General features: G+C 38.7%; 1 protein-coding gene across 5 annotated transcripts in view; it reads left to right on the forward strand.

Annotated features, from left to right (window-relative positions):
* epha5 (EPH receptor A5) overlaps positions 1–23242 on the forward strand; it is a 296129-nt gene that overhangs the window by 35009 nt on the left and 237878 nt on the right. For all 5 annotated transcript variants that reach the window (XM_008118796.3, XM_008118797.3, XM_016996657.2 and 2 more), the window contains exon 2: positions 8965–9029. In XM_008118796.3, the coding sequence (XP_008117003.2) occupies positions 8965–9029 (65 nt within the window). The remainder of the gene's footprint in view (positions 1–8964; positions 9030–23242) is intronic.

Below are 23242 nucleotides of genomic sequence, written 5' to 3' on the forward strand. Positions count from 1 at the left end.
ATTAGAAATTATGTTGAAAACTCAGAATGCCAAGGCACATAATCCACAGTATCTGCTTTGAACTGGATTATCTTGAGTCCACACTGTCATATACTGTATATACTCGAGTATAAGCCTAGTTTTTCAGCCCCTTTTTTAAGACTGAAAAAGCCCCCCCTAGGCTTATACTCGAGTGAGGGTCCTGGTTGGCTTATATTTGGGTCAGCTTATACTCGAGAAAATATGGTATCTATTATTATTGGTATTATTACATTTATTATTTTTCTCTATTATTGTTGCTACTACTACATTTTACTCTATTATTATTAATAATAATTATTAATACATTTATTATTTCACTCTGATCTTATTGTTATTATTGTTGCATTTATTATTTTACTCTATTTATTGGTACATGTATTATTTTCCTGTATTTATTATTATTATTATTATTATTATTATTATTATTATTATTATTATTACATGTATTATTTTACTCTATTATTGTTAAAAGGATACATAAGCACATTTACATTGAAGAAGATGAGAATAATGATTTGATCAGAGTTGGACAGTCTTATCTTAAATTTGAGCTTTATGTAAGCATTCAAAAACATTTAACATACTGATGCCTCAATTAATGTAATTTTATTGGTATCTAATTTTATTTCTGAAATTTCCCATCCTCGGCTTATACTGGAGTCAATGTTTCCCCAGTTTTTTTGTGGTAAAATTAGGTGCCTCGGCTTATATTCGGGTCGGCTTATACTCGAGTATATACGGTAATCCAAATCAGTGTGGATTTTATACAGCTGTGTAGAAGGGGCCTCATATAATCCACTTTTAATCAGTTAATACAAAATTATAAATATAATATATAATAATTACTGTGGTATAATAATACAGAACAATATAATATCTAAAATCAGGACAGTAAATAAAGAGCAACGCTCTAAAAACAGGGAAATTGGAAATTCCAGAAAGGAAACAATCAGGGCCAGCTAACACCTCCCAACAAAGAATTCCCCCAAGAAGGAAGCAGCCAGGCTTTGAAGCTGCAAGGCCATTAAATTCTAATCAAGATGACTAATTGCAGCATTCATACTCACTGCACCAAGACTATTCATTGCTATTCAACCTGGCCAACCAAGGATTCCACAAGGTAGAAAGCAGCCAGGCTTGAAAGCAGCAAGGCTATTCAGTGCTATTCAGCCTGGCTAACCAAGATTTCCCTGAGATAGAAAACCCACAGGCTTTGAAGCCACATGACTACTCCATCCCATTAAACCTGGCCTTGCAAAGATGCCCTATGTAGAAAGCGGCCAGGCTTTTAAGCTGCAAGACTGTCAGTGCAATTCAAGCTGGCCAAACAAAGGAAGTATCCAGGCTTCAAAGCAGTCTTTGATTGAGGGTGCTACTCCAGCTTGCCAAACAAAGATTCCCCTAGGTATAATACAGCCAGGCATTGAAGCTGCAAGGCTATTCAGTGCAATTTAACCAGACAAACAAAGGATTAACCTCGGTAGAAGGCAACCAGGCTTTGAAGCAGCGATACGACTCTGTACTATTGAAGCTAGGTAGGAAGCCGCCAGGCTTTGAAGTAGTGAGGCTATTCTTTGCAATCCTAGCAGCCCAAAAAACCATCCCTCTAGAATGCAAGTACCCAGCCTTCCAAGCAGCAATCCTACTCCTTTGTATTCCAGCTCATAACAAGAATTCCCATATGAAGAAAACGGCCAGGCTTTGAGGCTGCAAGGCTATTCACTGCTATTCCACCTAACCAACAAAGCATTCCCATAAGCCACAGCAATTCGTGGCCGGGCACAGCTAGTTCCTTATAAGTGAAGAGTGACATGCTAAGAATCTTGTTTTTCAAGAGTTCTGAAACCTCAGCAAAAGCCTCTGTGGGCAAATGCTTTAAGAATACTCATGGATTATTCTGATCTTTGAGGTTCAAAAATTCTGGAAGACATGACCTGGTATTTTTCTCATGAAAAGCAAAATTGCATTTGGTATTGGGCAAGCTGAATGCAGTACTATGCTAATCAGAACTAAATCTGGTTGCTGGAAGTACAAGTTAAATTGTTCCACTGTTTTTAATCTGAGAGAAAATATACCCAGCCAGCATTTCATAATGTTCTTCATCGTGAATTGAATATGATTATGTAAAGGATAAGCAAGCATTTTAGTACAGATCATATTTTTCAATGCTTCAGATTTTCCTTAGGGTCTAGTTTTCTATGCTTTTCTTTCACAGAATTGTGAGTGGCCACTTCGTATTTTAGCAGAATGATTTCATGAATGCATCTGTTTTATGACCCCCATATGCTTCAAACATAGCAAATTGGGATGACACAAAACTAGATTTGGGGTGAAGGGTAGTTATTATTAGCAGACTGCCTTGAGCACTGATAATCTTGGCTATATGTGAGAGAAACAAACATCAATATCATTATATGAGTGCAATAATAATTCCATTTTTCCACTAATATTTCAGAAACATTTAGCTGTGTTGCAAAACTGAACCTAGTGGGTTTACATTTTTGATGTTTTAATTAATGTATGCAAAGTAACTCATGCTATCAAACATTCCATCTAATTATATTCATTACTTGCTTCTCCTGGACAGGTTTTAATTAGTCATACAACAATGTACATCAATACTCATCATATGCCGTTGCAGTTTGCAGAAAGTATGCACGCTTTGAATAGCTTAATTGTTATACTCTGGTTTCTCTTCAAACCATATAACTGTAGAAGGAAGTCTCTTTGTGACTTGGACTTCTTTTTGCCCAATTTTTCTTTTAAAAACAGATTGTCCTTATAAGAATGAATATTTTCAAATATATTCACGTACTTGGTGGAATCACTTCTCAGTGACAACAGTGTGCAAAATTGTGATAGTTCTTCACTTTTGGATTCTTTTTCAAAATCACAAATGGCCCTGGACTTATGGCTGCTTACATATAGGTTGCTTACATGTTCTAAGGAGTTTAATATTTTCTTTCATCTTTTAAATTGGAAAAGCACCCTTTTATTTTGCTGCTATTGGTGAAAAGATGCAGAAAGGAAGTTCTAATTCTTTTTCCTTGATTTATGTGAAGCTTCAGGGAGGGAGAAGGGTGCAAGTATTAGAGGCCAGTAACTCAGATCATGAGGTCACAAGGTTGGAAGAGACCACAAAGACCAACTCCCTGCAATGTCAGGATACATAATCAAAGCACTCTCGGTTGATGTCCATCCAGCCTCTATTTAAAAACCTGAAAACAGGAGATTCCACAACACCCCAAGACATGTTTGCTCTGTCTTCAGTATGACATCCTTTCAAAGACGTCATGGCACTTTTTAAACTTCTCTTCTCCAGGCTAAACATGCCCACTTCCCTAAGCCTCTTACCATAAAGCATGGTTTTCAGACCATTAATTATTTTGGTTTGATCCCATGTGACACGTAAATGCCACCCAGAGGATTCTCGTCCACCTGAAGATATATCCAGAGGTGCTGTTAGGTATTTTAATGTAGTAGGCAAGGGTAATTTTTGTGCCCCTCCCCCCCGCGGTGTGGGGGGCAGGGCCGCAGTGGGCAGGGCGCATGGCAAGGCCAGGCCGCGCGGGCCGCATGGCAGCAAGGCCCAAGCCGCAGTGGGAGGCGTGGCCAGGCTGCGTGGGCCGGGAGGCGGGGCCAGGCCGCATGGACCAGGAGGCGGAGTCGCATGGCGACGAGGCCCACGCTGCAGTGGCAAGGCCTGGGCCACGGTAGGAAAGCCCATCCTGAAGGTGAAGGAGGCGGGGGGTGCCGCCACCCTCCTGGGGGCCTCGATGGCGCCCCCGGGATGAGGGCGCCACAGGCAAATGTCTAGATTGCCTGGCGGTTGGACCGCCTCTGGATATATCCACGGCCTCCTCCTACTCCTCCGTTTAGATCTACGTGTCTCTTAGTGATGGAGGCTCCTTCTTTGGAGGAGCCGCTTCTGGTCCCATGAGGGAGAAAAGGATATAAATGAAGATTTATTATTATTATTATTATTATTATTATTATTGTTATTGTTATTGTTATTATTGGAGGCTTTTAAGCAGAGGCTTGATGACCATCTGTTGGGGGTGCTTCAAATGTGATTTTCCTGCTTCTTGGCAGGGAGTAGATGGCCCACGAGATTTCTTCCAGTTCTATGATTCTATTATTCTTTTGCTGTTGTTGCACTACAACTCTCAGAAGCTCTAGCTACCATAGCCAGTGATGAAGTTTGATGGGAAGTATAGACAAACAATATTTGGAGCACCATAAGTTACCTACTTAAGTGTTCTGCCAGTATCAATATGCAGGGGATTTATTTAGTGAACAAGAGTATTCGATTATGTGAGCTATAGTCTGTAATGGTATGTTTCAGATATACATACAAACATGGACCTGACATCCTAAAATTGTGTACACTATATGTGTGTGGATGTGTCTTCAAAGAATTCTTAGAGAACACACACAATAATGCTGAAATCATACCTACAAGATCCTTGAGCAGGATCTTGCAGGTCGTATTTCATTTGGCTTGGATATTTTAAAGTCTTTTCACAATACACAATTATAGCAACGTGTTTCCACTTCAACTGCCATGGATGTATTTCATGGAATCCTGGGGTTTATTGTTTAGGAAGGTGGTAGCGCTCTCAGTCCATCCTTCAACTGGATTTCTTAGAATAGAACCACGGCAGTTAAATTATAGTGCCTTAAAATATATAGCGAGAAAAGGTGAATGCAATTCTCCTAAATGATTAAAGTGTTCTTAAGTTATTTCCTTACATCATGTGGGATGCAAACCTCTCCTAATCTGTATTGCTTGTCTCAGGTTTAACAGGAGAAGATAGAAGCAAAATGTCATAATTTGTTTAAACAATGACATGACCCCTTTCTTGATTATCTTATTGCTGTTATCAGAATGCAAGTAACCATTTTTATTTTTTCAACATCTCCTATAGGTCCAGCTTGCTTTGGGCAATTGACTTTCTAATGCCACTGTTACCAGACTATTCTTTTTAGTTATGTCCTCCTTCATTCTGCATTCTTGTTTTGAACCTTTGGGTCCTTCCACACAGCCATATAACCCAGAATATCAAAGCAGATAATCTACAATATATATTTTGAACTGGGTTATCTGAGTCCACACTGTCATATAATCCAGTTCAATGTGGATTTTATAAAGCTGTGTGGAAGGGTCCTAAGCTTGCCAGATGTCTCCCTTTGCAGCAGCTCTAACGTCCTTAAACATTACCTCTTTTTTCTGTAATGCGAATATGTGCTCTTAGTATTTCATTTTAGAGAATCCCCTGTGAATTATTTTCCCCCAATCATGATATCTCGCATAGTGTTCTGTCCAACCTTTCTTTGAGGTTCTTGAAATTCAACTTCCTGAAGTCCAGAACATGTGTCTGACTATCTTCAATTTTCACAGTTATCACACTCAGGAATTCTACGATAACATGGTTACATTCCCTCAAGTTTCCTGCCACTAGTTTACTGTGTTCTTCCCTGATGCCCCGGGTTCATTCCCAAACAATAGGTGTTTCCTTGTTCTTTCTTCAATTTACTAGAAATAATATTGTCACCAACTCTAAAACTTACTAGATATTCAATTCTCAGCAGAGATGGGCTTCTAAGCAGATGTCAGGATAGTTAAAATGCCCCATTGTTGTTATGCCTTGCTTCTGTGAAAGTTTAATCTTTCATTCCAGGGAAATGTTGTTCGTGTCTTCCATCTCGTTGGGTGGCCTGTACTAGACTTGTGCACGGATTTGATTTGGCCATCTTCCTTTGGCTTCTTTGGAGGCCCATAACGGCAAGGGCTCTGTTGCCATGGTTTTTTTTTTTTTGGTTTTTTTTTTTTTGACAGAGACAGACCACGTGAAGGCCGATTGTGGCTCCTTCTGCTCTATTCCGTTGGGATGGCCTGGTTTAGTTGCCCAGAGGGATACTCTTGCTGTTGCTGGAGGAACATTAAGAGGAGTAGTGGTTCTCATGAAGCTTTTCCTTGATTTGAGTCTACTGGGAGGAGGCTGATAGCCATGCAGTGGATGGCTTTCACAGTGTTCAACCTTATTTGTCTCACAGTTAGCAGCAACTTTCCATTGCATATCCAACTTGCTTGTAGGGTTTATCAACAGGTGTAGGTTTAAGGCATCCTGTGGTTATTCTGCATGTTTTGTTCAGTGCTATGTTCCCCTGCTTCATGTGGGCAGACTTGTACTAGACAGGACAAGCATACTAAGCAGTTGAGTAAGACAAGGCCAAGGCTGATGTTCTTATTAATTTTGGGTCTGCACCTCATGCACTGCTAGTAAGTTTTCGCAGGATGTTATTACGTGCAGCAACTTTGTACTTGGTATTCATGCAGTGTTTCCTAAATGTTAGTGTTTGATCTTAGGTGACACCAAGGTATTTAGGCTGGAAACAGTGTTCGAGCCCTTGGTCTTCCCAGGTAACTTTCAGTTTCCTGTTGGATTCACAATTACATAGGTGGAAAGCACACACTTGTGTCTTGGCAGAGTTAGGCTTCAGATCTTTGTAATAGCTGGAGAGATCTTTCAAGGCATTAGTGAGTTGGTTTTCAACTGTTTCAAAGTTTTTTGCTTGTATTGTTAGGCCAAGGGCATCAGCATATGTAAAGCTCTTTGTGAGTAGTGGCTGTGTCTGATTGTTTGTAAAGATGTTAAACAAGGCCGGTGAAAGAACGTTGCCTTGGGGTAAACCATCACCTGGGAACCCTAGAAAAATCCTAGAGAGGACGTTTTGTGAAATGCAGGTAGATGAAATTTATAAGTACCTGTCCTGAAGGTGTAAGGGATTGTGGCATACTATAACTTTGTTATATTACAGCTACCTGTATTAGAAAAGTAAAAATGCAATAGACTCAAATGATAGCTGAAAGAATTAATTTGGAAAGCTTGGTTTATGAATAAATATCATCAATTAATACCACAGGAAGCAATCTATTTAATCCATCCCCAAAATTGTGAAAATATCAAATTCAGTGTTAGTTTAGCAAAGTGTTTTTGAGGGGAAAAAATAAAAGGGCTCAGCATACTCTTAACGATAAGCCAAAAAAGGAAGTTCCTATAATTTTCCTCAGCTTGTTTAAGTGTGTGTAGATTTATTTTTTAATTACGCTCTCTATTTGGACTACGGATTTTAGGTAATGCAAGAAAAATGTTGTAAGCTTGGGAATAGTTTATTGCTATTTAATGTAAAACTATCTGTTAATTGGCTGTATAGCTTGGCAGGGTAAATGCTGTGGATTTAAGCACAGGCAGGGCTGCAATTCTGTCTAGAGCAGAAGGCACAATCTGCCGAGGACTGCTGCACCACAACCTCCTCGGAGGTGCCTGGAATCTTAAAATGCATGATTGGCCCCCTTCCCTCCTCCACTGAAGCACTGCCTCTCATTTTGATTGTACAGTGCGATAAACTAAGCCTGAAATCCCTTTGCAAACATATTCTCTCTGGAAGCAGAATTGTTGCTGCAGTCAGCACACCCCTAGTACTCCACCCTTTCTTTCCCCTTGCTCAGCCTTAGCACATTGGTTGTATTGCATAAACTATACATATGTGCATAGCCCAGTGCCAACAGCCTGATGCATATGAGAAGTAATCCTTAGGGATGTGAAATGTTTCCTTCTCAATTTCACCAAGTTTGTATGAACACCACTTGCATTTTCTTTTTGCCCTTGTTTTCTATTGGGTTGTGAGGCTTTGTGGCCCAGGCTTGAAATTTATGGAATCTTTTTTATACATTGTCCTTGATAGGCACATTTCTTTGTGCACCTAATTTACAGAATTTCCCCATTAACCAAAATGTGGTCAGTGTAAACTCTCCCGCCCAATTATGCGCTTATTAGTTGCATGCTTTGAAAAATATATGAATTGTTCTACACACAGGTTTGGTGTCCTGGGAGGACGCTACTGGTGCTGTTTTGGCAGCTCCAAACTTTGATTTCCCTGCATTTCTCAGGAGGAGGAGGTGGTGGAGGAAAGAGGAGGAGGCGGGAAATTGCATGGTGCTGCGAAGCCCTTCACTATCACTCGCAGAGACCTTGGGGCTCCGCAGAGCACAGTAGACCATGGTTCAAATTCCTTATCAGCCGTTTAAATCTACTTCATAACCCTGAGCAAATCACATCCTCTCAGTCTCAGAAGAAAGCAAGGGAAAACCTCCTACAAACAAATCTTTCCATGGGATATATTTACCCTATGGTCACCATAAGTCAGAAGCAATTTGAAGGCATACACAACAATATATATATATATATATATATATATATATATATATATATCTCGAGAGCGATAGAAGGAGGGAGAGAAGTAATGCATGCACACATATAAGGAAAAATTAGTAACATAAACATAAAGCAGAATAAAAATGACCTGAAATCAAGTACAGTTCTTCACTAAATATTATTAAAATCATAAAAAATCCTCTATTCTTTATTAACAAATGGCATCTCCCTGCTCATACTTATTTATTAATACATGCATTCTAATATATAAAATGACTTCAAATGTACTTAATTTGAAATGAATTACTATGATACTGATATTGATAACTTAATTGGAACTAAAAATAAATATTGTAATTAGATGTTGACCTATTTCTTTGACTATAGTACAATTAGTTTCGTTCCCCTCTGACTATAATGCATTCAGCTGTTTTCTGCTGAGCTTTGACATAAAACTCCCATGTCTGGTTTTTTTAAAATCTTGGAAATATTGCAAATACTGGAAGACCCAGGAAAAAAGGGAATTAGTGGCGGCATGTAGCCTGTGGGATGAAGTGATGTTGACACTTATCTAGAGTTTCTTGCATTTTGTTGTGCTTTGGTTACTAGCAGTGGACGTAGAATGATGTTACAGTCATTTGTTGCTTTGGATACTTCACATTAATTTAGTATCTTCTTGTTTCACATTCAATGAAATGATCTTTCTGTTGTTTGTTTTCCCCAGTGAATTTATTGGACTCACGATCAGTAATGGGGGATCTTGGATGGATCGCATTTCCAAAGAATGGGGTAAGTCTCTGAGGTGTCATATGTTGTGCTCATCGTTCTCTTTCCTCATTTTTCTCCTTTTGAAATTTGAAATTCTTCAAGGTCAGTAGCAGCAGTATGAACTAGAGGAAATTTTAGCATTCTGTGAAAAGCTACATTTATGTCAGCCATCCTACTATCACATGCTCATTTCAAAGTGGCAATGAGTTCATACTAGGATTTCCCCCCCTTTTATATATGAGACTATTGGAGATTGCCATATCTTATTTCTTTTGTTTGCATAAGTGGTGCACGTTTGAGCCAAATGAGAGACAATGTTGTGTAGCATTTTCAGTTTTAGAGAAAGGGTCTACTCTGTAGAATTAATGCAGTTTGACACCAATTTAAATGCCATGTCTCAATACAGTGGAAGCATAGGGGATGTAGCTTAGTGAGGCACCAGCATCCTTTGGCAGACAAGACTGAAGGCCTTGTAAAACTACAGCTACCGTGATATCATAGTGTTAAGCTATAACAGTTAAAGTGGTGTCAAACTTCATTATTTCTACAATGTAGATATGCCCCAGGGATTAGCTGTGCTAGATAAGATCAATAGTGTTTGCAATCAAGCCACATTTAGAAGGCTCCATGATTCCCACCTGAACTAGATGAAGCAAAAAGGAAGGGAGTCAGAAGAACCATGGCCATGCAAGATAATATTGGTGATTAATGCCATATATAATTTAGCCTTGAGATCTGAAAGACATCGGGTGGAATTTACTTGAATATGGAGTGCAGCCATAAGATTGTGGGGGGCAGGGCTGCAGAAGCTGCACTCTAGGTGCTCACAAAATGATATTTGCCCATTCACCTCCTCCTCCTCACTGTTGTGTCTTGAAGGATCCTCTGACATATGGTAACCCTAACCTATTTGTTTAGAGACGGTGTTCCATTATCTTCTTCTAAGGCCACTTCTACAGTGCCCCTATATCCCAGGATCTGATCCCAGATTATCTGGCAGTGGAGACTCATATAACCCAGTTCAAAGCTGATAACCTGAGATCAGATCCTGGGATATAGGGCAGTGTAGATGGGACCTAGGGCTGCGAAAGTATTTATTTATTTATTTATATATTTATTTACAGTATTTATATTCTGCCTTTCTCACCCCGAAGGGGACTCAGGGCGGATCACAATATACATATAATTGGCAAACATTCAATGCCATATACACATAGAACAGAGACAGACATAGAGGCAATTTAAATTTCTCCAGCTTCCTGAGGGTATGCTCAATTCCGGCCACAGGGGGAGCAGCTGCTTCATCATCCACTGCGACGGGAACTTCCTCATTCCAAACGCTTGCTGGACGATTTTTAGGGTGTCGTAAATTAGTTAAATTAGCCTGCCCACATATAAGTGGTACCTAAATTTCCTACTTGATAGATGCAACTATCTTTCGGGTTGCTTAGGTCAGCAACAAACAGGGGCTATTTGTTTTATTTTAATGGTCGGGTACTCATTCCGCCACGGGCTGGCCTCGAACTCATAACCTCTTGGTCAGAGTGATTTATTGCAGCTGGCTACTAACCAGCTTGCACCACAGCCCTTGCACAGGATCACCCAGTGGGTTACTAATTGCCCTGGAATTCAAACTCTGGTCTCTCAGAGTCCTAGTGTAAAAATCAAATAATTATACTAAAGTGGCCGGTTAAACTGAAATGCATAATTACCTCTATATCTATCTATCTATCTATCTATCTATCTATCTATCTATCTATCTATCTATCTATCTATCTATCTATCTATCTATCTGCATGCTTTAATTGTGTTCATTAAGGGAAACTGTATTCTCACAGTGTATGTAGAAGACCTGGCAAATGGTGAATCTTGGTTGACTTGTTTGATAGAAGAATACTCTATCACAACACAATGAAAGAGCACGGTGACTGTGTTTCCCCTTTTTTCATGCAGTCATGGCAGCAGCACTCATGGCAGTGAAGCTTACGAAGACAAATAAATATGGCAAAGTACTCAGAGGCAAAGTGGGTGATAGAAGAGAATCTGCTCAGTTCTAAAATTAGAAAAAGCGTTGCTAGAGTGCAATAGAAGGAGCGGATTGAGTTTTGATGATAAGAAAATCAGAACAATGTGGCAGCAGAATGAAGCAATGCATGCTAATTAACTAAGATTAAGAAAGATGTATATTGCATTTTGTCTGCTTTCACCCTTTACCCAAGGGCCCATTCACATTACAGTATTATAGCACAATTGTTGCTCAATCTGCCATGGATTTGTCCTGGGGAATCTGCAATTGCCAATTTAGAGAAGAGAATGTACAAGTTTAAAAAATGCCACTGTGGTCTCCATGTTCTCTCCAGTTTCATAGAATGCAACCATGACAGTTAAAGTGGAATAATAGTGCTACAATTCTGTAGTGTGATTGGGCCCCAGACATTCTCCTTATAAATATGAGACTAAGATTGCGGATAAGGATGTTTGCAGATAATCCCCCTTCCCACATCTCGGAGTCCTAGACCAAGGTTGAAACCACTTCCATTTCATGTTGATGACACACTTTTTAGACATGCATCATTTCGTGACATAGTAATTCAGGGTCACTGGAAGTGACATGGAATCAGCTTTTTTGACCCAGTTATGCATACTGCACAGTACCTGTATGATCTCTCGATAGCAGTGTGTTTACACAGATATGACAGAAGGGGAAAGTACTAGTACCTTATGTTAAGAACTATACTAATGTAGTTAAAGTGAATACAGGTAGTGGATACCTAAAGTAAAGTTTTCATTGCAATATATACCATTAGTAAACGTAAGAGATTCTAGAGGACTACGATCTACCACTGTTTCTAGTCAAATCCAGTTTAGATTGATGTTAATACGACACCATAATCCCCTTCATTGGCAGCTTATATAACAAGTGCCACTAAAATTTGTTTATATAGAAGATAATATTACATTACTAACGTAGTACTTACACATTACATACCATACTTTCCTTTTTACGTTTCACTGAAAGTACTAGTGCACCATACTAATTGGCACCTTTACTGCATAAAAATGTATTCAAGTTGCTATTGCTTATTTCAGATAGAGGTTTCTCGTTACATTCACCCATACAGTACAGCCAACACACTAATGTGTCACAACACACTTTGGAAATAGAACCATAATGGTTCTATTATATTTATTATCTACCTTGTTTTGTGCTGCTTTTTTCAGGATTTTTTGCAGTATCAAAATGTATTAAAGGAAAAAAGAAAGAGATTGAACAGCTGCGCAGTGCCTTCCGATTGTTGGACTGAAGAGCTTCCATCTGGAAATAGACGGCTCCTTCCATTTTTAATGCCCTCTTGCTTTCCCAAAGCTTCATCCAGATTTCTTTTCACATACAAAAAATCAGTTAGGAGACAAAGTTGGAATCGCTGCAAAATTTCATTAAGATTGGTAGCTCAAGGAACCTTATGTGTGGGAACATCCAAAAGCCATTAATTTACAAATGTGTTGCCCTAGATGTGTTTGTTTATGGGAAGCTGATCTTGAGCTTTGTTTTGTAGATGCATTGTGTGTGTGATGTTGTATTAACTGCATAGCTTGGTCTAGTGTGCTTAATTTTTCTCCTCTCAATAACAGCTGAGGCAGAATTCGATAGACAGTTCAGGGCTGTTATTGTGGCAAGATGACAATGTTTTCTACTCTTTATTCTCTGCTGTAGTCTTGATGAAAGTGGCCACCTCGGTTGCTATTGAAAGTAGAAAAATTAAACATGCAGGATCAAACAGTGTATTTAATATGACAGCACCATGTGTCTCATGAAAGCCATTTAAGCCTTGGTTTTACTCTGTTTTGTCCATTTAGCAGCCGATTTCAGTTCAAAACAACAACCAACAGTAGGTGTATTCCATTTTAAAAATGATATGAACTCCTATGTATGCCTTTGTGAGATTTTTCTCCAGTTTTACTTGTTCTGTTTTTCTAAATTTGGATATCTGTGAAAACAGTTGTATCTTTCCCCTAGTGACTTATTTGTTTTATGTATGAGCCACCTTTCTCACAATATAAGAGTCAAGGCAGCGTAAAATAGAGGTTATAACAAGGTGCAGTTGAAACATATTACAAAGTTAAAAACAATAGAATAAATCATTATATTAATACAATTATAAGCAGTTATTTTCTCTGAAATTCTTGCAGCTTCCTTTTTATTTTTTGTGCATTATTTTATATTGTGTTTCATTATACATTTCCTATTGGGTAGCATTTTCCCAAGTGTCATTATTAAAAACACCAATAGGGAAATAGGCATGCACCAACATTACTAGATCATGTCCAAACATTGATGCAGAAGACAAGAAATTAGACATTTGACTCTAAAAATACTTTTCATGGGCAAATAATAATCTTCTTCTCCTTCTCCTTCTCCTTCTCCTTCTCCTTCTCCTTCTCCTTCTCCTTCTCCTTCTCCTTCTCCTTCTCCTTCTCCTTCTCCTTCTCCTTCTCCTTCTCCTTCTCCTTCTCCTTCTTCTTCTTCTTCTTCTTCTTCTTCTTCTTCTTCTTCTTCTTCTTCTTCATTTTTAACCCACACTCTCTCCCCAAGGGGACTCAGGGCAGCTTCCAAAGTAAAAAATTGCAAACATTGAGTGCCAATACTGGAAGTATTGAGAGAAATAAGGTTGAACATTGTGAAAGCCACCCACTGCATGACTATCACCCTCCTCCCACCAGACTCAAATCAAGGAAGGGCTTCATGAGAACCACCACTCCTCTTGATGTTCCTCCAGCAACATCAAGGGTGTCCCTCTGGGCAGCTAAACCAGGCAATCCCAACTGGATGCCCCCCATGAGGGTCTGCCTCCAGGGGCAAACCAAGAATGGGCAACTTGGAAGTCCCTAAATAGACTGAGAAGCAGAGTGGGCAGATCAAAAGACAACCTGGCAAGATGGCACTACCTGGAGGAATCCTCCACGTTGTGTGACTGTGGAGCTGAACAAACAACCCCTCATATGTATGTATGCCCACAATACCCTGCCTCATGCACGGAGGAGGAGGAGTTTAAAGCTACGGACAATGCGATTGCTGTTGCCCGCTTTTGGTCCAAAACTATTTAGCTGTTTGTGATTCCTTTATTTTATCACTTTTAAACTTATTTATTATGCAGTGCTTTTGACACGAAATAAATAAAAGTGCCAATACAAAACATAATAGACAATTTGCAGACAATTAAACATAGATCAATCAAAAATATCATATAAAATATAAAACATATCATAAATATAAATATAATATAAAACATATAATAAAAGACAAAATTATACAGATTAAAATACATATCAAAATATAGGTCACCATAATTTAAAATAAAGCATACAGTTGCCTTAAATCAAGCAAAGTGGAAATACCAATGCAATTTATTATGTGGTTGCCATCCTTCCTACATTGTGTTTTTGCTTTGTTTCAGGTAGTACTGTTTTGTTGCCTTTTTGGAGAACAAGCAAACTTTAAATCAGGGGTGGGAATCCTGTGGCCTTCCAGATATTATTGGAATACAGGTTCTATCAGCCCTAGTGGAACACTAAGTGTTGTCGTTCAGCTATACCCAGAGGTCTAAAAAAAGGTAAAGGTAAAGGTTTCCTCTGACATTAATTCCTGTCATGTCTGACTCTGGGGGTTGGTGCTCATATCCATTTCCAAGCCGAAGAGCCGGCGTTGTCTGTAGACACCTCCAAGGTCATGTGGCTGGCATGACTGCATGGAGCGCCGTTACCTTCCTGCCGGAGCAGTACCTATTAATCTACTCACATTGGCATGTTTTCGAACTGCCAGGTTGGCAGGAGCTGGAGCTAACAGCGGCCGCTCACGCTGCTCCCGGGGTTTGAACCTGGGACCTTTCGGTCTCCAGCTCAGTGCTTTAACGCACTTCGCCATCGAGGCTCCAACATCATAATCTCTGGTTCTGATCAAGGATTCCCAAACTTTCTATTATTAGGGGAATCTTGAGAGAACTCACTTTTCAAATATTTGAAAACTGCACAGAAACCTTGATATGGAATTTGGGAATCTGGCCTGGTGAATTCCAAAGAGGGATAATTTTTGATATCCATCCCTTGTAGAATGTTGGTGCTGAGGAGGAGACGGCAGCCACAGACTGGCTGCATATAGAGCAGGGTTTGATATAATCACTGCCAGTCATTGCCAATACAGTTTTCTGTTTATATTCATTGCTCATATTACATTTCCTTTTGGGAAATTGATACTTTCTATGCTGCAATGATTTTGATGTAGCAGGGGTTCCATAGTTCAGCTTTCCTAAACATATGCATAGAAATTGGTTCTGGAGTTATCATGACTGTGTCTTCCCATTACAATCTTTGAAAGTGATCCTAATAATATGTTATTTTCTCTGCACTAAGGGCCTTATCGTATGGGCAGGGGTAAAGCAGGGGGCAGAGGGGGAAATTGTGGGGCAATCATGGGACACTGGAGGGAGCCGTTGGGCTCTGTTACCTCCCATTGGTGCCCGTAGTCTCCCCATGACTTTCCCCTGTCTGTCCTTGCTTCCTCTTAGGCCCCTCTGCCTTTTGGACATGTGTAAGTGTACACCAAGTTTTTTTGGACTCTACTTCTCTATGTTGCTAGCATAGAGTCTCTCTCCCCCCCCGCCCCCCCCTGAAAGTAGCCCTGCATCATAGGATGGGCTTTGGGGACTCCATGTCAGCAGCACAGAGAAATGAGCAGAAGATGCTTCTCAGCCTCAGTGTGATGAGGTCCTTACTCTTTCATACTTTAATTGTTACATGTACTGCTAGATTGGAAATCTCTCTAATCCTTCTGTTTTGCTTAAGATATGTTGTGGTGGACTGTGCTCCCTCCCTTGGTTGGCTATGCCCTTAATAGTGGCCCAAGAGCAGTTTGATAAATGGTTCTTGAGACAAACCAATAGAACAGCAGTAAAATGGCATCATGATTCAGCATTTTAGGTGATCATGATATACATATGAAGAAATAACTCTTGCTGGGTTACTCATGACTCCATACAGCTTTCCCTGACTATCTGGTACTGGTCAACAAGAAGTACTCTTACTTCCTGAAAAATTGATTATAGCTATGTTAATGTAGGATTTGATCCTTACGTGATATGGGTTTAGATAAGAGAGTGCAATCTATGTGGGAATCTATTTCAACCATGTCACAGTAGCATCTATAGAAGAACTTTCTTCGACGCTGCAAAATCTTTATTAGATTTTTTTTCTGGGCAGTGAGATGTCTATGTGAGATAATGATTCTCTCTAAGCGAATAATAGGTATATATAATTTTGTTTATTTAAGAAATAACAAAGAAGATTGCAAAGTTCCCTGTTTAGTCTTGCATTGTAAAATATCTGGAAATTCCAAAATTTAAGAGATTTGGGGCATCTCTATTAGGCATCTCATTATCAACACAATGTTGATAATGAAATGCCTAATTGTACTGCTGAGTAAAATTTACGGATTCAGGTGACCAAAACAGTAAACAAGAATGAAGCCCAGATTAGATATGGATTAAGTGATGATGTGATATAGGGGTTCTTTACATTAAAACAGAGTAAAAGTGCTTTTGAGTGTTAGTATGCATCTATGCTTGTCACATTCACCAAATTTTCCATTTGCTGGGATTTGGTTTCAGAATCCCCCCCATGGATACCAAAATCTTTGGATGCTCAAGTCACATTATATACAAAGGTGTACTAAGATAGTGGCCCTTATATAAAATGACAAAAACAAGGTTCACTTTTTGGAATTTTTTAATTCCACTAATTTGCAAGTAGTGGTAATTCTGTAGGTTTTTTCTGAGTTTAGTTACACAAACTTGACTTTTAACCAGTCTCCTCCAACTGCATTTCAAGTAATGTGGAAAATAAGACAAAAACTTAATGGTATTGTAATAATTTTATATAACTTTTGGCCCAATTTGCATTTATTTTCAGAAGTTGCTCTGTCACCCCAACCTTTTTGCGCAGCTATATTTTATGTTAAATAGTAGCAAGCACACTTTGGACGCTTCCCGTCACTCATATTATCTTTACTGTAATTCTGCAAAATCACATGTTGAGATGCTGGCCAGATTTACTGTAAATGTCCCAAAGGCTGCACTGTGCATATAAAAGATTTAACATCTGCTGCAGGGCTATACTCACTGTTGCTATTTTCTCTGCCCTATAACAAAACTCACTGTCAGAAGGATTAATCTAGATAATAGGAAGGTATGATTATTTTTTATCCAGGGAAGATCCTCCCCTATGGAGAATAATCTATAAAGTTTCTTTTAAAATAAGTTAAAATATAAACTGGATTTATGTGGTTGTCTCTTTGGATTTGAAGTTAATATGATATTGGGGTAACAGAAATGCAAGGATTCTGCCTCTTTCACTCCATTTTTAAATTTTATAGTTCAATGCTGCTTAATCAGTTTGTCAGATTTGTAGAATGCATAAAAGGTAAAGGCATTTTCAAAGAGCCAGTAGCCATTCCTACAAGCCAGCATCTGAAATGTTAGTGTGTGTAGATGAAAAATTATAGGGAAAAAAGATTTTTTTGGCATATTTTTAACATGTGCTGAAGAATTGCCCAGTTGCATTAAAAATAAGATTGATCAATGACAAATTCTGTCCAAGATGAACTAGGTGCAACAATACTCATAGGGATGTATAGCTTCTTGAGGAAAGAACTATGAATTCCATTTTCAATTTTTTCAAGTGGTTGGAACTATGCAAATTTGTGTTTAGTTGTGCAGCTTTCAAAGTTATATTCGATAATGACATACTTTGGTTCAGCAATGACTGGCAGAGATCTGTAATTGGTCTTGAAGATTTGCCAGTAAATCAATGAGTAATTTCAGGCATTGGCATAGTTACAGATTACTACAAAAGTCACAATACTTTATTATGTCATATATCTTCTTAGGCATTGCCCCTAAAGTTGTAACTATCAATATAATTCTGTGAGATCGGTTTTTCTCTTGCTCTTTCTTGTTTATAGTGTATTTTCGTTCTGATGCCAGATTAAATTATGAAGTCTTTTAATGTAATTTTACTAGTGGCTTATCTGCTTTTTATCTCCCTTGGTAATTTTGAAGCATTTAAAATCCATTCAATGTTATGATGACATTCTTAAGAGATTTGATTGAATTCTGAGTTGGGAATCTTAGCTCATGCCATACAACTGTCTCGCTCTTTCAGCCTTCAAATAGTTACTATTGTCAGAAACTGCTACAGAATCCTCTTACAGAAACCTGTAGGTGAAACACGCAGGAATAGGTGACACTACATGTGGCAAGTCAATTATGTGGACTATGTGCTACAGTTGTTTCAAGCTGATGCTAATGAAAGCAAAGTTGTGCATACGAAACCATTGTGCATACGATAACATATTAAGTTATACAGAGTACTCTGCAAATGTCCATTGCCATGATTGCATTGACACAATAAATTTACTCACTTTTCCACATATATTGTGCTACATTGTTATTCAGGGGTTTCATAATGTCAGTATAAAATAACATCACTGGCAGATATTTATGCTACACTGATAAGGGATCTCAACCATTGACCGCAAGTGGTAGTCGTTATACACCTCCTTGTATGGTAGTTGTTGGTATAGGTAGGACCTTCTTAGAATAGCTAATCACTATGGTTTAATTATGTTCAATTTATAACAATGAAAATACATCCTGCATATTAGATATTTACATTATGATTCATAACAGTAGCAAAATTACAGTTATGAAGTAGCAACAGACATAGTTTTATGAATGGGGGTCATCACAACATAAGAAACTGTATTAAAGGGTCACTGCATTAGAAAGGTTGAGAACCACTGCCCTATTACCTCTTCTACTCCATATTGCGCAGGTTGAAAACCAATCTCTTTTTGGGAGAAGACAGATGCAAAGCAGGTGTCAGATAGCTCTGCCTTTTCCCTACCTATCCTTTGTTGGCATTTCACCACCTTTTCCACACACAGGCCCTACTGTTTCTTTTTTCTTTTTTTCTACTGACATAACCAGAGAACCCCCTTTTATTGTTTTTAACCACTCTAAGTCCTTTTGGGGAGATAGTGCGGTATATAAATATAGATTATTATTATTTTATTATATTTTATGACACAGCAAACAAGATAGATATGTTGGATTTCGTATCACAAAACCACAAGTCGAACACTTCCCAAGCGTCTAGGACTGTGTGATGTATTTTCGGATGATGCGCGCAGATCCCAGTAGGGTGGCCTTTTGCAGTTGGCAGATCGTAATTTTGTCAATGTCTATCGTTTCCAAATGCCGGCTGAGATCTTTTGGCACGGCACCCAATGTGCCAATCACCATCGGGAAACCTGTACTGGTTTCTGCCAGAGTCTTTGAAGTTCAATCTTGAGGTCCTGAGTTTTTCCTGTTGTTTTTCGTCAATTCGACTGTCACCTGGTATGGCGACATCAATGATCCAAACCTTTTTCCTTCTTTGGGCTGAAAGCATTCTTTCCCCCCTGAGATGTCATCTGGATACTCCGGGGGGAAATGTTGGAGGGTGCACACTTTAGGTGCTGTCTGGATGTGCCCCCAGACCAAGCCTATATCTCAGGATCTGATCCCAGGTTTTCTGCTTCAAACTGAATTATATGAGTCTGCACTGCCAGATAATCTGGGATAAATAGAAAACCTGGGATCAGATCCTGGAATATAGGGCCTGTCTGGAAGGGCCCTTAGATTCCAGTTTTACATTAAAATGCCATGAGAACTGATAGCACCCCAAAAGTCTCCCGACAGAGTTTTCTTTAGTTAAGTGGCTCATTTGTTAACATCATTGTAATCTTTATTATTCATACATTTGAAAATTGCAAGAATCTGGCTTTTCTTGTTTGTCTAGGCTTATTGCAGATTGGATAATGATATAACAAAAATAAGTCAGTGTCCCTTGCTGTGCTAAAAATGTTAATGAACTCTGGCTAAATACTTGACATGTAGTTGTCAAATGAATTATAATTTTATATCATTACTCGATTAGAACAGAACAATCCTTTAAATAGATTTGAAAATCATGGTGAAACAATATTTAAAAATCTTCTTGTTATTAAAAAAAATGTTATGTGTGCACCCATACAATAATCTTAACATTTTAAAACTAAGTAAATTTGTGTCTTACAATTCAGTGATCCCAAACTGTATAGGTAGGATCCAGAGGAAGTTAGTCATGGTTTAGTCTCATTGGAATCAAGGAAAAATGTTTAAATCAACGAGGCTGAAGTACAACTACATTCCTTTTGACCCAACTCAATGACCAGTATCATTTTTCCAATAAATGTGTTGGTCAAACAGTCCTTGACATCTTAACATTCTTTTTCCTTTCTCTCCTACCCTATAGAGTCAGGGAAGTATAAGGGAAGTACTTTTTTAGCTGAGGAGAGTATTCAAACCCAAATGGTTCTATCACATGCTTCTGAGGTCAGTGTCATGAACATGTGTTTTGCAAAAGGTTCTTTTTGGATCTGAAGGCAATAAGGCAAATGGTTGTAATTCCAGAAATAAATTTATTGAAGAAGCAAGCATCATGACGTGAGAAAGAAATATAACCAAGCAAGTTCTCCTCAGTCTGTTGTCAAGAATCCATTGAACAGCAACAGCCACAGTTTTGGCGGGTATGCAGCACTTTCCTAATCTCAGCCTGCATCAAGGTTCAACATTAGGCTGAGATGCAAAGATTTTTATACCTTACTCAAGCCAAAAAATCTACATGCCACTCAGAACAATTTCTAATTTATCACATCTGTTTTCCATCAGCCAACTGGACAAAGGCATTGTCATTCTGTCCCAATTCATTTTTAACAATGAAAGAAAAAAAATCTTTCCCTAAAAGAAAAAAAAAATCCTTTCCCTTAAATCAGATTTCATTTGCTGGGTTGTTGTATGTTTTTTGGACTATATGGCCATGTTCTAGAAGTATTATCTCCTGACATTTTGCCCACATCTGTGGCAGGCATCCTCAGAGTTTGTGAGGTATGGAAAAACTAAGAAAAGAAGGTTTATATATATCTGTGGAAAGTCCATGGTGAGAGAAGAACTCTTTGTCAGTTGGAGGCCAGTGTGAATCACCTTGATTAGCATTGAATAGCTTCATCTCCTGGCTTCTACTTGCCTGGGGGCAGCCTTTGTTCAGAGTTGTTAGCTGCCCTTGGTTCCCATGTCCGGAACTCCTCTGTTTTCAGAGTGTTGCTTCTTATTTACTGTTCTGATTTTTGAGATTTTTTAATACTGGTAGCCAGATTTTGTTCATTTTCATGGTTTCCTCCTTTCTGTTGAAGTTGTCCACATGCTTGTGAATTTCAATGGCTTCTCTGTGTAGTCTGACATGATAGTTGTTGGAGTGGTCAAAGTCTGACATGATAGTTGTTGGAGTGGTCAAGCATTTCTAGGTTCTCAAATAATATACTGTGTCCAGGTTGGTTCATCAAGTGCTCTGCTATGGCTGATTTTTCTGGTTGAGTTAGTTTCTTTTTAAGGAGCATGGAGAGAAAAGGGCATAGAAAAAGGGGATTACTGTGCATCTCATCTGGCTTTCCTCCTCAAGATAACAATAGTTTTCCTTACATTCCAGCCCTTGGTGAAAACAGTTGTCCATTTCCCATCTGCTCTATTTTCCCAGATGTGGATTTGTATGGACCTCTTCCAAACATAATGAACCTGGTTCCAAGAAATTGAGAAATACAATATTTGATCTGATATTATCCAATCATCTGCCATTTTTGTCTTCCTCTGAGAGAGTGGGACTTTGCCCAAGGGGCTTTCTATGGTAGAATGTAACATCCCAGACCTATTTTGCTTCCATAATTGATATTTTGAGACTTCATTCCTATTAGGCTTTTTAGGGGCATAGAAAGAAGGGGCAATGGGCATAAAATGGGTCAACTATGTACACCACCTGGCTTGTCTCATTGAATTAATAATACAGGCAATCCCAGAATTACAAACATCCAACTTACAAATGACTCATAGTTACAAATGGGGGTGAGACAACAGGAAGTGAGTGACATCTACCCCTCAGAAGGGAATTTTGTTCCTGAAAGAATTATCCTGGGGAAAAGGTGTTTCACCTGAAGCTTTATGACCATTCCTTGTTTCCACAACAAGCCACATTTTTCAAAATCTAGTTAACACAGGGACAGAAAGTGAGGTGAAACCTTGCAAAACAAACACCTTCTGTGTGCTGTCCACACACACACACACACACACACACACACACACACACACATTTGGCTGGACATACACTTAAAATGTATCTGTTTCAACTTACATACAAATTCAAATTAAGAATAAACCTACAGAACCTATCTTGTTCGTTACTTGGGGACTGCCTTTAGTCTTCCATGAGTTTCCCCTATAGCATATGATTAAAAAAAATCACCTCTGGAGACTTTCTTATGTTCTATTTACAGTTTAACCTTTGACACATAAGAAAATGTAGGCAAGGAGGCAATTTTGGCTTGACACGAAAGCAGGCTTTATTGTTGATCAGATTTCTGTGCCAGGAGGGGGCTTCCTGTTTTGTGCTTCCTAAGAAACGGAGGACATGAAAGAAACAGGAAAAATATTAGGAACTAATTTCGTGCACATGACTAATGAATATGTCAAGACATACATATTTCCAAAAGTTACAGCATAGGTTTTCATGAACGAGAGAGCTGGGGTACCCTAAAATGACATGATATATAAAAAAGGAAATAGGAAACCCTAAAAATGGTGATGAAAAAGTAAGAATTAGAATTGGGTGAGTCCCATTTATTGAATTTTCCAATAAAAAATATTTTCCAATATGTAACCCCCCAGAATATTTTCCTCATCAGCCCCAGTCAGCATACCCAATCGGGAAGAAAGTTGGAACTTGCAGTCCAAGGATGCATGATTCCTAACCTTGCTGAATATGGTGCCCTAGTACAGGGCTTCTTAAACTTTTCAACTGACAACCCCTTTAGGCCCTAGAATTTTTAACATGAACTCAAGTATATAGGTATATAAAATAGGTTTAAAACCAAACATTTACTAATAACAAATCAGCATTTGGAAAGCTTGTTTAAACTGACTGATTTTTCTTTTTTTGAAGTACAGCTTAAGTATCTTTTGCAGAGTTCACTACACAACAGATTTGTGTAACTATCTAATACAGCTGCTAGATGACTTTCAGAAAACTTCCACTATTGCCAAAAATTTTGGGAC

Source organism: Anolis carolinensis, chromosome 6, assembly GCF_035594765.1.
Source record: "Anolis carolinensis isolate JA03-04 chromosome 6, rAnoCar3.1.pri, whole genome shotgun sequence".
Classification (NCBI taxonomy): Eukaryota; Metazoa; Chordata; class Lepidosauria; order Squamata; family Dactyloidae; genus Anolis; species Anolis carolinensis.